The sequence below is a fragment of the Gavialis gangeticus genome, unplaced genomic scaffold (genome assembly GCF_001723915.1).
Source record: "Gavialis gangeticus isolate Ggan-Ray unplaced genomic scaffold, GavGan_comp1, whole genome shotgun sequence".
In the NCBI taxonomy this organism is placed as follows: domain Eukaryota; kingdom Metazoa; phylum Chordata; order Crocodylia; family Gavialidae; genus Gavialis; species Gavialis gangeticus.
Genome location: NW_017729000.1, coordinates 35,287,836 through 35,302,430, shown reverse-complemented (window position 1 = coordinate 35,302,430; position 14,595 = coordinate 35,287,836). Strand labels below are relative to the sequence as shown.

Genomic DNA, 14,595 nt, shown 5'->3' with positions numbered 1-14,595 from the left:
CATAAGAGCTTAATGTCACAGAACAAAAGGCAATGGCCTGTCTATGACAGAGGAATCATTTCCAGTTGCCTAACCACTGATCTTAATCCAGCATGTGGCCATCTGTTAGTTCAGCCAGAAACTGTCTAGGATATGGTTATAGTTGTCACAGCAGCCAGCAAATCTGAAATCATTTGCAAGATTCACCCATACAAAAATTAAGACCTTTGAGAAGACTCCACCTCAGTTATTCCAGTTCCATGAGATGGAAGAACTAAAAACATTTTCCATTAACCATTTACCTCTGAGGAGTGATCTTCAAATCATAATGACTCTAAAGAAAAGTTCATGTTAGTCAGATCTTTAAAGTATGTTTGTTCACCTGAAAAAACCCAGATAATTTAGCACAATTTTTTTTCCAATCGGAAGAAACTTAGAAATGAAATAGCAGAGGATGCCTATAAATTGGACAGAGATACACTGGCAGGTGTGTGTGTGGGAAGCTTGCACTATGCCTACTTTTTAAACAGCCTTCTGAGCCTTTCTTTTCATGAGCATTAAATTCATTCCAAGTTTTACTTAAGAAAAGGAAATATAAAAGGGTAAAGCAAGTAATTTGAAATGGTTCTGCTGTTGCCAGAGCACTGGTCTTGCATATTTCTTCATTAAAATCAGAGAGGATGTACAAACATATGTTCTAGAGGAGCATCACATAAGGGAAAACAAAATATCATCCTAAAACCAACAGATAATTATTACACCTTTGATCCAATAGTATCTTGTACGCATGTGATTAGCGAAAGGCTCCTTCAAGTCTTAACCTGCAAATACTCAACTAACAAGTGAAGTGCTTATTATCTTAGAGTTCCGCTTAAGCCAATGAAACTACTCAAGATTGTAAACATTATACCTGCTTGCGTTCACAGAATAGAGCCTTTTATCCATATTTCACATCTGATTTGCTATTTTAAACCATGGGCTAGAGTTATTTATAAGATAATATTAATAAACCTGTCTATAGGATTTATAGGACAGTTAAAATGTGATGCAGTTCAAAAGCTATATTCAAATAATCAGAACCATAACTGCATTCTTTTAAGAAGAGTATACAGCAGGGGCAGGCAAAATATGGCCTGCGGGCTGGATCCAGCCCACCCGGCCATTCTATCTGGCCCATGGGACCTATCCAAAAAACAATTACCAGCCTGCAGCTGCCCTCTGAATGTCAGCAGGAGGCAGGGGCTTTCAGAAATCATGCATTGTCAAACTGGGTGGGCTCTGTACCTCTGCCTCTGTAGGGCTCCCAACACGTCAGCTAGGAGCCCCATGTGGAAGCACCTAGCACAATGGTGTGCAGCTGGATGGGGAATGGGGAGGGGAGGTCTTGCCTGAAAGTGGGGAGGTTGTGAGGGAGATGTGGAAGGGTCCCCCTGCCTTGATGCAGAAGTCCCCACTGCATTGTCAGCAGCAGCAGCGGGTGGCAGGCCCTCAGGGCACTCCTGGCAGGCAGAGTCCCTGGGCAGCACACAGCTCCAGCTCAATCCTGGGAGCTGCATGTGGCAGCATAGAGCCCACCCAGCCCATTTCACTCGCTTTTGAGCAGGACCAGGCTGGCTCTGTGCCAGTACATGGGGCTCCCAGCAGGCAGGAGCTGCATGTCATCAGTCTGTGCTGGGCTTGGCTGGCTGCATGTCCCCATGCGTAGCTTCCAGGGCTCCAGCAGGGAGCCAAGCATGGTAGCACGGAGCCTGTCTGGCCTGATAGCGCGCAACTCCCAGTCCCTGTGCCATTGGGCTGGTCAGGTTTCATGCCTCCCTGTGTGGCTCCCCACTGGAGGGCTGGAATCCCCATGTGGAGGCATGGAGCCAGCTTGACCCAATGGTGCATGGCTCCTACTTGCAGTGCTGGGAGCCCCATGTACTGGTATGGAGCTAGCCCTGTCTGGATTAAAGGCACGTGCCAGTGGGCTAGGCTGGGTTGGGCCAGCTCCCAGGATTCAGCTGGAGCCCTGCGCTGCCAGAGTGCTTTGTCTGCTGTGGGCCAGAAACACCCTGACAGCCTGCTGCTGCCACCCACAGCAAGGGCTGTGCAACCTTGGGAGGGCATGTGGCAAGGGAGCCCACACCCACCCACAAACCCCACACACACCCACTCGCAACCCCCCAACCCTCCCCACACCTGTACCCACCACCACCACCCACAATACACAAGAATAAGACTATTTTGAACTATTATATAATTACCTCTACACACACTGTGCAAACACATGTAAATCATGGCAAAAAATATTTTTTGAAATAAATCATAAACTAAAAATCAAACATCTACTACAACTTATTTTAATTTTGTTGTCTTTCTGGTTCCATAATGGCACACCGCCCTCCCAAAAGGAGTACTCCCGGGGCAAGGGGAAAAGGGGAGAGGACCAGGAGTTAAGGGGTGTTAATTCCAGCCCCAAGACTGCAATTAGGAGGTGGGGCACCTGTCAGGGGCAGGGCTACCCTTGCAGCCCTCCACAGATCACCACAAGTCATTAAGCGGCCCTCCAGTCAAAATAATTGCCTACTCCTGGTATACAGAATTTATGTAGCCCCAGCAAACATTGCCTTATGTATTCAGCTGGCAGATGCATAGCGAATCAGCTTCTGATAAAATAGCTACTGTGCAAAACATGACTATTACAAGGGAGACTGCAGCAAGCAAGTCTACACTTGCAACTATTTAACACACTATTCTGAGTTAGTAGACATACTCTATCCAAAAAGTATAAATTCTAAATTTCATTTTTAGAACTGAAGCTTCCTTCTTCTTGCTTGCAATAAGTCTGGCTGAGCATGATATCATGATTACAAATGCATTCACCCAAGCATTCATGCCATGCTCAAAAAGTTTCTTCCTCAGTCAAACATATGGCAGTAACAGAAAAAAAAGAGTGTAAACAAACAAGTTATACACTCTTCTCACTGAATTGGCAGGTCCCTACCATGCAGGAAATGCACATATGACAACAAAGTTCTGCTACATAGAAGAACCACAAAAAGCCAACTACTGTCCAACAAAGCTTCTATAGAGCATATTAATCTTGTTCTAAAGTTTCTTTTTTTTTTTTTTGTCTTTTTAGTATTATACTCAATTGAAAACATCTCTGAACAAATTCCAAGAAGAAAAGTAGTACAGGACAGTGTTAGCTTAGTACAACTAGCCGATAGAAACCTTTTCTCCTCGATGAGACTGGCCAATTACACAGTTGTATCTATGGAAGACTTTATTCTAATGTGCAGTTGGTCTCAAACCTACTAACTTCATCCCTTTCAAAAATAGTCTGAACAGAGCTCATTTTAGTTCTCAAAATATATTCTTGACACTGTTTCAGAATACTTTCACAGATTCTATAAACACAACGTGTATGCTTACAGACAGAAGTGTAAATTTATAATCCAAGTTTTAAAAATGCATGTGCATGGGTGACATCAATACACACACACGTATCTAAGAATCAGACCTTTAGCTGCATAACTGTGTTGAATTATTTCATCTCCCCCACTCCCCAGCAGCATCTAAAGATTTTATTGGAGCACCATGAAAAGGGAAAAGGCATGAGTGCATGGACACGAGTCCAAAGCATCTGAATATTTCCGTAAAAAGCTAAAAACTCACCTCTTCAGCTGGGTGTGTAACATTGCAACCAATCTTGTTGTTTCCTCCAGTTCTCGAACCAAATGATTTCTTTTGCTATTCAATTTCAATCTAGAGAAGACAACAGAAATAGAAAAATAAATTAAGATGATATTTATAAATTAAAATGCAGACTGAGAAATAGTTCTATGCAAGCCTACTGAGATTACTGAGGATATACACAGGATAAATGGGTTTTATGCATAATACAGGCATGTTTTTGTTTTACAGGCTCATGGAATACCGACATTTGGTATCTTGTCCTCTGAATTCTCCCACAACTGTAGAAATCACTAACTGGTATTTTTCTAGAATCAGACTTCAGTTGTTTTTATAGAAGTATTTTTTTGGACAATTCAGGGGGAATATTACCCAATGCCGTCAGTCTTCTACTTAAGGTAAGTACAAAACTATTTCTGGTGCATAGTGACTCAATGGGTATTTAATAAGACCCATAGCCAAGATTTAATAACTTAATTATCATTACTCCCATAAATATAATTTTCTCTGAACTGGAGAATTCAAATACCATATATACTCAAATCTAAAACTAAGTTCCCCCCAATTCAACATGGAAAGGAAGTCCCTTGTCCTGGATTTAAGGTGGGACAGATGGCTGCTGTGACTCCAACTCTGGCCCCCACCATGGGTCAGGGCCAGAGTCAGAGCCACAGCAGCTGCCTGCCCCCACATCCTCCACCTATCTCCTGCCCCCACCCCCACGACCACACCAGTGCTCCACTGCTGCTTATTGTCAGGTGCAGCTCCGTTCCCTCCTGGGCACAAAACACATGAAAGCTGCAACCCCTGCCCAGCCATGCCGCAGTCTCTTATAGTCAGAGTTGTTGCCGTCACCACTGCATGGCCAGGCAGGGACTAGAGCTTTCACGTGCTCTGTGCCCAAGGAGGGAATGGAACCAGAGCTGTGTCTAATATGAAGCAGAACAAGGAGGGTGTAGAGGCTATGGAGACCTTGTGGTAGGGGTGGGGGAGAAAAGAGGCCATGGGAAATGGAAGCTGCAGAGGGAAGGCAGCAAGGAGGTTGCCTGCCCCCCTAATTCATGTCCCCTGCCACTGCATGCCTCTGCTGCAGCAGTGGGAGAATTCATTTAAGACAACTCTCTGTTAATTAGATTCTAGACATGGAAAGTTATAACAATTTTTTTTACATTTGCCACATATAAAATCTAATTATTAAGGGGTTGTCTTAAATTGAAATAGTCTTGGATCTGGGTGAAAACAGTAACCCAACTATATGACGTCTTGCATTTTTAACACCACAAGGTGACATCTGCAACACCTAATTGGGTAATCTATCTAAATTAACATTTCTATACTGTGTGCACGTTAAACATGAACATTATTATTGTGAAAATTATTTTCCCTTCATCTTCACTGTCTACTGGATCCCAATTAAAAAAAATACTGGATTGTGATGTTTCTTTTGTATATCATATGCCCTCTTTCTTCTAGAATAAGGAAGAACAGGCCAAACTCAAGTTCCATCAATGGTGAGACCTGTACAACAAGGTACAGCTAAACAAACATTTAAAAAAACTTCTACCAAGAAGTTCCACAGCTTAGACCTTTAATGGCTTTTGGAAGCAGCCCTGAACTCCATATAATTATCTCTATGCTTACAAAGAGTCACTTGATGTACTGCCTGAGTGTGGTGGTTGGATGGGTGGGGAGGGAGGGGGCAGGAAGCAGCTGTAGCTCTGGGCCTGACCCAGCATCATAGCCAGAGATGCAGCAGCTACCTGTCCCACCCAACTGACTCAATTCCAAGAAGAGGTGCTTTCTCTCAACCATGTTAAATGGGGAGCAGGAGGGGGACCTTGTCCTGGAATCAAGGAATTATGGTATTTATCTTTGGCAGTACCAAAGTGGTGCTGTAGCCATGATGTAACCTAAAGAAGAATGCACTGCATTCAAAAGCTTGGCTAAGTCTGTCCCAACCATGCAGTTGGTTCAGTAAAAGGCATCACCCACAAAAACCCTTGCATCTCCATTATTTATCTTTATAACATGATTGAGGTAAATGAAGATTGTTACTCTTGATTTATATTGGCATAAGATAAATTTTAACTTTAGTTATATTACATAGTTTAATGAAAATTAGAATAATCTAAGCAAAAGTAGCATCAAATGTTAGCCAAGGCTTAGAAGGAAAAATGAGATCAGTAAGCCACATGAAGTTACAGAATTAAGATCTTCCACTTGAAGGATGCCTGCATCAACACTAAGGCTCCCTCTATATGTTATAGGTATTCATATGAAACCAGCTACACATGAAAAGTAGCTGTAACACAATTATGCAGCTCCAACTATTTACAAAGTTAGACCTCAAAAACGTGTACTAATTTTATAGCTGATTGCTATTGAGCTTTATTTTGCACGTGTAACAGGGTCTCCCCTGTGGCTGGGAGCCCCATTAGCTGACAGGGCTCCTAGCTGCAGTGGGGCACCATGCCGAGTGAAACCCCCAAGCCCTAGGGATCCTAGCAGCTGCAATTACCAGGGTCTGGGATTTCTCACGCTTGTAAGCCCTGGGGATTGCGGCTTCAGTAATCCCTAGGACTTGGGAATGCAGGAAACCCCCAGCCCCTGTGGTTGTGGCTGTCACAATCTGTAGGGCTCCAGGTTGTGGGAAATCCCTGGGGCCAGAGGATTGCAGCGATCCTCTGGGCAGGGGTTTCCCTGCAGTCTGGGGGGGGAAATGACTGTAGGGACATGCTCCAGCCCCAGGGGTGCATAGGGCACCCCTGTGGCTGGGAGCCCCCCCCATATAGGGTACATTGGGCTCCCAGCCACAGTAGCTTGCCAGTGCAGAGGGAGCCTGAGATCGTGAATTGTGACTTAAGCTTCACATGTAGAGTGGGCCTAAAAGAAAGATTTTTGAGCTTGTAAGAGTTTTGCAGTGTAAAAGCCTGATGAAGACTTCAGTGAACTTGTACATTTTCTACTGTGATGATATTATAGTAATCCTTAACTCGATAAGGTAGCCTTTCTTTTAGAAAATAAGTTGTCTTCTTAGCTGTTGTGTTCAAGGCTATTCTTGATTTATGTCCATGGATAAATGGTCATTTTTAAAATTAATACACTTTCAAAGAGAAATTTTATCTTGCATTTCAATTTATCGAATCTAGGAAATATGGAGTAACTCAATAGATTACACCTCTTCAGAGCAGTGCTGGGTGGCAGAAGGGCTGGCTAGGGCAAAAGTGTGCTAAAGTGCAGGACTAGGCAGCAAGCAGCGCCCATACTTTAGCACCTTTGTGCCCCAGTCACTATCTACACATGCACTTTGGTGAAGCAAAAATTCTCCGCATAGGACAGTACTGTCGCTGATAGTACTTACAGTGGAGTTAATTAATTTACTGAGCCCTAATACCACCATATATGTAGACGGTGACACTTTACTGCAGAGCTAATTAGTCAACTCCGCGGTAAAGCGAACACATAGATGTACTTAGTGTGTATTTAGAATGTGTAGTATAAGAATGTGATCAATAAAGACGTCAGAGTAGTCTGAGAAACATCATTAACCCAGGATCACACACTACAGAACAACAAGGCACTTATTAAATATGCCTAAAACTGAAGTAGCCTATTTCCCCTTCTCTTATTTTGCAGCCTCTTGATATGATTTTTCCTATAAAATGTTTCAACATAAGCAAAAGGTGTAATTTTGGAATGGTAGCAGGGGCCATGATTTTAACTTGATAGGCTTTAGAATAGTAAAAAAACTTCAGCTATCAGGACCCTTTAAGATATGTAGAATTTTTCCAATACCACAAAGGCATGGAAACAGTTTTAGCATGCTTGTATAGGATGGCAGCTAATTACTCATAGAGGAAATGAAACAATAAAAACTACACACACAAAAATGAAGATAGTATATTCAATCCACACGTACAGTCAGGACAACATGAGTGTGAGTAACAGTACTACAGACTGTAAGCAATAGACATCCACACCCTGGTATGTCTGCAAGTTGATGACTGCACTGAGGTACAGCTCATACATGTTTTGATGCAATTACTACTGCACTTTTCCAGAGGATCTACTTCTCCAGTTGAAGTATTTCCTTGGGAGAAAGTTCTGTTGCATTTCTTTCAATGTACATGTTTCTTAGACTAGGATACTCCACGTGTCTTCCCACAATCCTGAAAAGCAGCAGTTTCTATGGGGATACCACTGAAAGATTAACTAGAACAAAAAGCATGGATTTTAAAATTTCATCTGTCTGCAGTTACCAGGCCCTGGTCCATGGCTGCATATAGCATGGAGACTGCAGGTACACCAAGATCCTGCTAAATAAAAGCATCCACTTGGGTAGGCTCAGAAAAACTGGTTAATCTATATGACAATTTTATGAAATAATTATTTTCATGGATTAGGGTGAAATAGAAAATTATGATGAGACAGAGACAGACAGAGATCTATCTGCATTTCTTAAGCTCGCTGAAGCAACAGGTTTGAAGGTAGGGGTAATACAGTCCAGCCTTCCCAAAACTAAATTGCAGACAGACACTTTCATTTGTTTTATCTTTTCAGGCAACATATTACAAGCACAAGTCCTCTCTGGCCATGTCTGCAAAGTAAACATGTTGTGCCTGACAATGGTGCCATCAAGCCTATCATGCTGCTCTGCATAGCCTGCCTCCTCAACCTGAGGCAGTGTACCTGTATTCACAAGGCCATCTGGGTGGGGTAATTCGTACTGCTGAGCGATTGCCAATTATGCCTGCCATACTGTGCCAGTGCAATTCCCTGGCTTCCAATTTATCAGGCAGTTCACATGAAATGACACCATATGCTTGATATTCAGCTATCAGGCACAGTGAGTTCACAGTGTTGACACCGCCTCTGTTCTACAAGGACACTCCTGGAACACAGAAGCACCTTGCTACAAACTTTGTGCTATGATAAAAAGCTGATCATTTAATTTATACTTTCTGCCTCTTAGACAGTAATTTGAGCTTTGCTCTGAATTCAGTAACATACCTCTCTGTTAAGGCTTTGCTTTGAGTATCTCTTGCTGCCTGAAGGTCTTCCTCCAGACGTTTTCTCTCCATTTCCAGTCTTTCCACTTCACCCCGAGTCCACTTTCTAGGGCTAATAAACCGCAATTCTTTTAAGAGTTCCTCCTTCTCATTGATTAATATTAATCGGTCCCGTTCTGAATCCAATACACCTGGCCAGGCCTCGCTATCCAGTTTAGCCAGCTGTATTTTTAGGTTTGCTATTCTATGGAGGGAGAAAAAGGGGTGGGGGAGAGTGAGGGGAGACAAAAAAAGTTACTGTGCATTTATTGGTTAGAAATCAGCTCCTACTTGACACATACTTACATAAGAAAGAGCAACCAGGACAACTAGCACCCAGGGTAGCCATTACAGCATTTCAGTCTGGAGACTGACTTCACCTTATTTTCTGGCCCTGCTTACACTGCAATTTCTTAGATCTCCAATACCAGTAAGTACAACTCAACTAATGGCACCCTCATTTTTTATGGATAGAGAGAACTAATTTAGGGCTGCAAACCCAGTACCCTGAGAGAATATGCACATAAAACATTGCTTTTATACTAAAGTAGCTAATAGTATGCAAGTTAGTACTAAAACACCCAGTGCTAAATGTTGAAAAGGTTCTAGAAATTAAAGCCCACTTGCAACCATGTTAAGGTGCAAAGAGCAAGCATTTGCCTGGGATGGTTCAGGAATAGTACATCCTACACTTGTTCAGGATATTAAACTAGGGAATCCTTGAGGTTCCTTCCAAGCCTTTAATTCTACAAATCCAACATGCATGGGAGATCAGAATGCATTCTATGGCATACTAGGAGTACATTAACATTTTATTTTTCAATGCTGCAACTACCATATGAACAAGTTTATTCCCCAACCTGGTCTCAGAATTCCCATGTATTATTACAGAAGCTCACTTCAGGTTATTAATATAAAAAGCTGTTTTAATTCCCAAGGCTCAACATAACCAACTTTACATTCTCTTATATTTAGTGCTGCATCAAAATACATTCAAGAACCAAAGGAAAGTGAGACACGGGTTTTGGGAATAATCATCAGAAGTAATCAACAGTGATAGCTCATATGCTAGTAACTAAGACTAATGAAGATGCACAAGTCTGAGAACCATAGTTTTAATAGTGAACTATATGGTTGTAGAACAGTTTCCATTTTAGTCAAGTGACTTATATTTCTGAAACCTTCCCTTTAGAGAGAAAGCATAGAAAAATTGATTCTTAAACAACAATGAACTATTGTCGAAAACTTGAAACATTTTTACATAAAGTTCTGAAGCAAGGAGGGTGGGAATGTATTTCTCTGTTACAAAAGATTTTGCCAGGCATTTACACAAAACCAAAAACTCTATAGCTTAAGGGTGGCTAGAATTACTCACCATGGGAGCCACATCCAATCCTCCACATGAAGTTCAAAGGGGGTGTATGGGCTGAGCTGGCAGGTCTGGGAGAAGTGGGCAGGACAAGAAGCAGGACAAGAGCCGCAAGTACCATGCCACAAAACAAGCAGTTTGGCCACCTTGACTATAAGATGAAGGGGCTGGGAGGTGGGAGTCTTAGGTTGGACAGATAAGGTACCTGCAGACATGCAGGGAGGCTGCGCTGACGCACTGAACTTACAGCATTTTGGAGGAGACTCGATTAATTAGCATGCTGGAGCATGCTAATTAGCGCAGCCTTGGCATCTCATGTATTCAGCATCCCCACACTTCAAAATAGCAGTGGGGGTGCTTTAACTAAAGCTGGTCAAATGAGCTTTAGTTAAAGTGCCCCCATTGCTATTTTGAAGCATGGGACACTGAATACATGAGACGCTGAAGATCCTTTAATTAAAGTGGCTCTCAGAGCTGCTCTATTAAAGTGCCTTACCCCTCTCCCCTGCAGCACATGTAAATATGCCCTTGATTTGCTGTCCTGCAGGAGTACTTGTAAAGCTCTTGAGGGCTTGTTTAAACTGGAGTTAAATCAAAGACAACTTGTTGCCAGTCTCAGTTTTCTGGCTGAGTGCTCAGGTACACCACTGGAACTCAGGAGATCTAGGCTCTGTTTCATTTATACCACTGAACTGCTGAGTGATTTTGAGGAAGTCACCATAATTCCCTGTACCTCATTTTGCTCATCTGCAAAATGAAGCAATCACACTTACCTCCTCTTATAAAAGATTTTGAGATCTACCGAAGAATAGTAATGAGACGAGGACATCATTTGTGTGAATAAAGACAGACAGGCTTAATTTGTTTTGGGGCAAAAATGTTTGTGAGTGGATGCTAGAGTCAGTAGGTACAAATATATTTGCTAACTCAAGTAGCCTTAGGAGGAGAGATTGATGGACCTGGATCTCTTCAGCCTCCGCAAGAGAAGGCTGAGAGGTGATCTTGTGACCTACTACAAATTCATCATGGGGGAGGCACCAAGGAACAGGAGATGTTCTGTTTACCAGGGCACCCCTTGGAGTAACTAGGAACAATGACCACAAAGTGACGGAGAGCAGATTTAGGTTAAACATCAGGAAGAACTTCTTTACAGTAAGGGTTGCCAGAGTCTGGAATAGGCTTCCAAGGGAGGTGGTGCTCTCCCCTACCTTGGAGGTCTTTATAAGAGGAGGCTAGACATGCATCAGGCTGGGGTCATCTAACCCAAGTGCTCTTTCCTGTCCAGGGCAGGGGGTCGGACTCGATGATCTACCGAGGTCCCTTCTGACCCAAACTTCTATGAATCTAAATTGGCAGCCAACTAACTTGGGTTCAAAACCTCAGTACAGATCAAACCATATGTACAGGCCAAACCCACCCTGCCTGGTTTATCACAGTTAAAAGGACCACAGCAAGGTGGGGGAAAATGACAGGAAGCAGTGGAGCTCTTCAGCCGCATGACTCTTGAGTGCCTCTCAGGATTCAACTTCATCTCTTCACCCCTTTCAGAGCCCAGAGGTTCTGTGAAATGATGGCACATTTGTGTGTAGCTCCTGATTCTTTCTGAGGACATTAGGATGATGTCATTTCACCACAGAGGCACCAATTTTTACTACTGAGACAGTTCCCACAGGAGGATTGTTTACTCTTAACTAATATGAATTAATCCTGACTATTTTTAGCTTTTGCAGGAGCTGTTTTGTTTTTGGCTGCTTGATTAGGTACAGCATTGTACTCCAGTGAAGAATTAACAGTGGCATTAATTCATAATCTGAGAATTGCTCTGTGTATTTTGAAAGAGTATGAATTTTGTAAGAGGATTGCTTGGTATTAAATATGATCACTCCTGGCACCTTTTTGCATGGATATGGCTTTTGCAACGAAAATTGCTCCTAACAGTCTGCAAATTCTTAGTTTCATTAAACTGAAATTTACCCTGCTTAGCAAGCAACCATTTCCCCTCTCTTTTTGGATTAAAGGCAGGTTTACAAAATTAAGTGTAATAATATTTATTCATCTTTAAAAAAGAAATGTTTTTCAGACGACTTGGCACTTAACGAAAAACTTTAGCCATTCAGCATTCACAGACTAAGAATTTAAACAACATCATTCATGCACAAGCCCAGATTTGCATTATAAAGAAATCAGTGACACAGGATTTGGATATGCTGAGCACAGAGTGCTGACCAACTCCCAAAGCTGAAGGAAGTAGAGGAAAGAAAGCTTGGTTTTAGTTTTACACTGTTTTATTTTAAATCAGGAACAGTATTTGGGCGGTCTGTCTGTGCTGATTCATTTAGTGAAGTAAGCTAATGGGCCACATGTGTTTTAAGTAGAGAAGGGTAAAATTTTCAACAATAAAGACCACCCTCTCTCTTTGCAATAAATCAGAGTATGTGCACATCATGAATGATTTGGAACGTGGGTCAGCAACCTATACCCCAGGGGCTGTATCCAGCCAACAGAACCATTTTATCTGGCTCATGAACTGGGGAGCTATAGTGGCATTTCTGTTGCAGCACAGTGACCAGGCAGTGCTGAAAAGTGGTGGTGGCAGTACTGCAGATGAAAGCAGTAGCTTTCATGGTGGCAGCAGCAGCATGGGCCGGGTTTGAAGTGGTCTGAGCTCAGAGTAGCTTGTGCTCCAAAATGCCATGACCCCTGATTTGGGGGGATAGGATTGAGTATACACTTAGCAAACTTGCAGATGATGCCAAACTGGGTGGATCCTGGGGGACAGGATTAGGATTCCGAATGACCTTGATAAACGGGAGAAATAATCTGAATTTAATCAAATGAAATTCAATTATGGGCAAGCGCAAGATCCCGCACTTAGGATGGAACAATTATATGTACAAATATGGACCGGAGAAGGGCTGGCTAGGCTGCAGTACTGCAGAAAAGAGCTGGAGGGTATAGAGGACTACAAGGTAAATATAAATCAATATGATGCTTTAGTTGCAAAAACACCAATAGCATACAGGGCTGTTTTAACAGAAGCATTGTTTGCAAGTAAAAAGAAGTAGGTGGTCTGTTTTATTCACTAGTGGCAAGCCCTCACCTGGAATACTGTGTCCAGTTTTGGGCAAGGCATTTTAAGAAAAGTGAGGAGCCACAAAAATGATTGCACAGATCTACATCTGTACTTCACTGGCACTTGCCAATTATGCCTACCAAAAGGGAGACTCCACTTCAGAAAGTGTTCTCATACTTGCAAAAATATACCTAAACCAGTGGTGCTCAACCTCTAGCCTTCAGGCTCCATCTGTGGAGCTGTGTAATCCAGCTCATGGTGTTCCCCACAGGTCTGGAAAATTCGTGGTGGTGGGGCAGTAACAGAGCTACCAATTGCTCCCAAAACCATAGCAATTAACAATGTCCTCACTTTCCCACCACCAAATTCTTGACTGGTGGGACCCCCAATGATGTGATCCAGTGTCAGAGAGGTTAGGCACCACTGACCTAAATGATTTTAAACACATATTGCTATAGCTATTACACCATATATGGCAATGGTTTAAGTTGTAGGAATTTCAGGGATTATAAAACAAATGTAAAAGGTCCACCTTGGTCAAAAGTCATCAATAATCACAGTGGCTAGTGCAATTCCCTTTTCATGATATGATATTATATTGCTAGGAAACAAACTGCTTTGGATATTAAAAAAAACTTTAGATTGCGATGAAAACTTTTGAAAACAGAGCTTCAGATTCCATTAGGAAATTAGTTCTTTCAGAATGGAATATATTACCTGCTTGATCAAAGAGCCCCTTGGGAAGGCATTTGAACTTGCTGTGAATGAGAATTTTTTACCCTTCCAAAATACATTATAATAGTATGATCAATTCAAATAGTAAAGCTTTTATCTCAAACATTCTTGGGAAATATGTTATTGTTCTTTTAGATAACAATTTGAGCCACTAATTCTCTAGAATATTGTTTGTCCTGGTAGACTTTACCACATATGCTCTTCTGGAATGACCCATTAGAGAAGTTAGCCGTCATCATAAAGCTCCTGGTGAAGATTACCCCACACTCAAATCTACGAGGATACTGTTAACTGGCAGATCCCGTTTCAGCAAAATTATTTACCAATATAAATACTGGGATGTTCCCTGCAAAATGGCTGATTGCTATCATCATCATCCCTCTTTATAAAATATGGCCTGGGAATTGTTGTCCAGTTCGGCTTTTAAATGTATTGCTCTTCAAGAGACTGGCTGAAAGCTACAATTCTGGTGGGGAGAGAAACAAGCCAGCCATCTGTTCCTGAGTGGCTGTGAGCTCAAGGTCAATCTAAAAACACTGTTCTGTCAAGGTGATGCAACCTTCATTGATTTGAAATCTGCTTTTGATTGTGTTGACAGCCATCATCCTCGGAAGGCTGGGGTAGAGCCTTTTTACCTTTTGAGAAGCCCTTCATAGCCAGCTAGTTGCCCAGGTAGGGAGATGGTGAAACCACAAACTAACTGAACCTATTTCTAT

At 42.3% G+C, this 14,595-nt stretch overlaps 1 protein-coding gene across 1 annotated transcript in view; it reads right to left on the bottom strand.

The window, feature by feature from the left end:
• The window catches only part of WWC1 (WW and C2 domain containing 1), a 98,368-nt gene that overhangs the window by 37,029 nt on the left and 46,744 nt on the right, over positions 1 to 14,595 (bottom strand). The window contains exons 9-10 of the mRNA XM_019505995.1: positions 8,665 to 8,907; positions 3,637 to 3,726 (exon numbers count right to left, since the gene is read on the bottom strand). Coding sequence (XP_019361540.1) covers positions 3,637 to 3,726; positions 8,665 to 8,907 — 333 coding nt within the window. The remainder of the gene's footprint in view (positions 1 to 3,636; positions 3,727 to 8,664; positions 8,908 to 14,595) is intronic.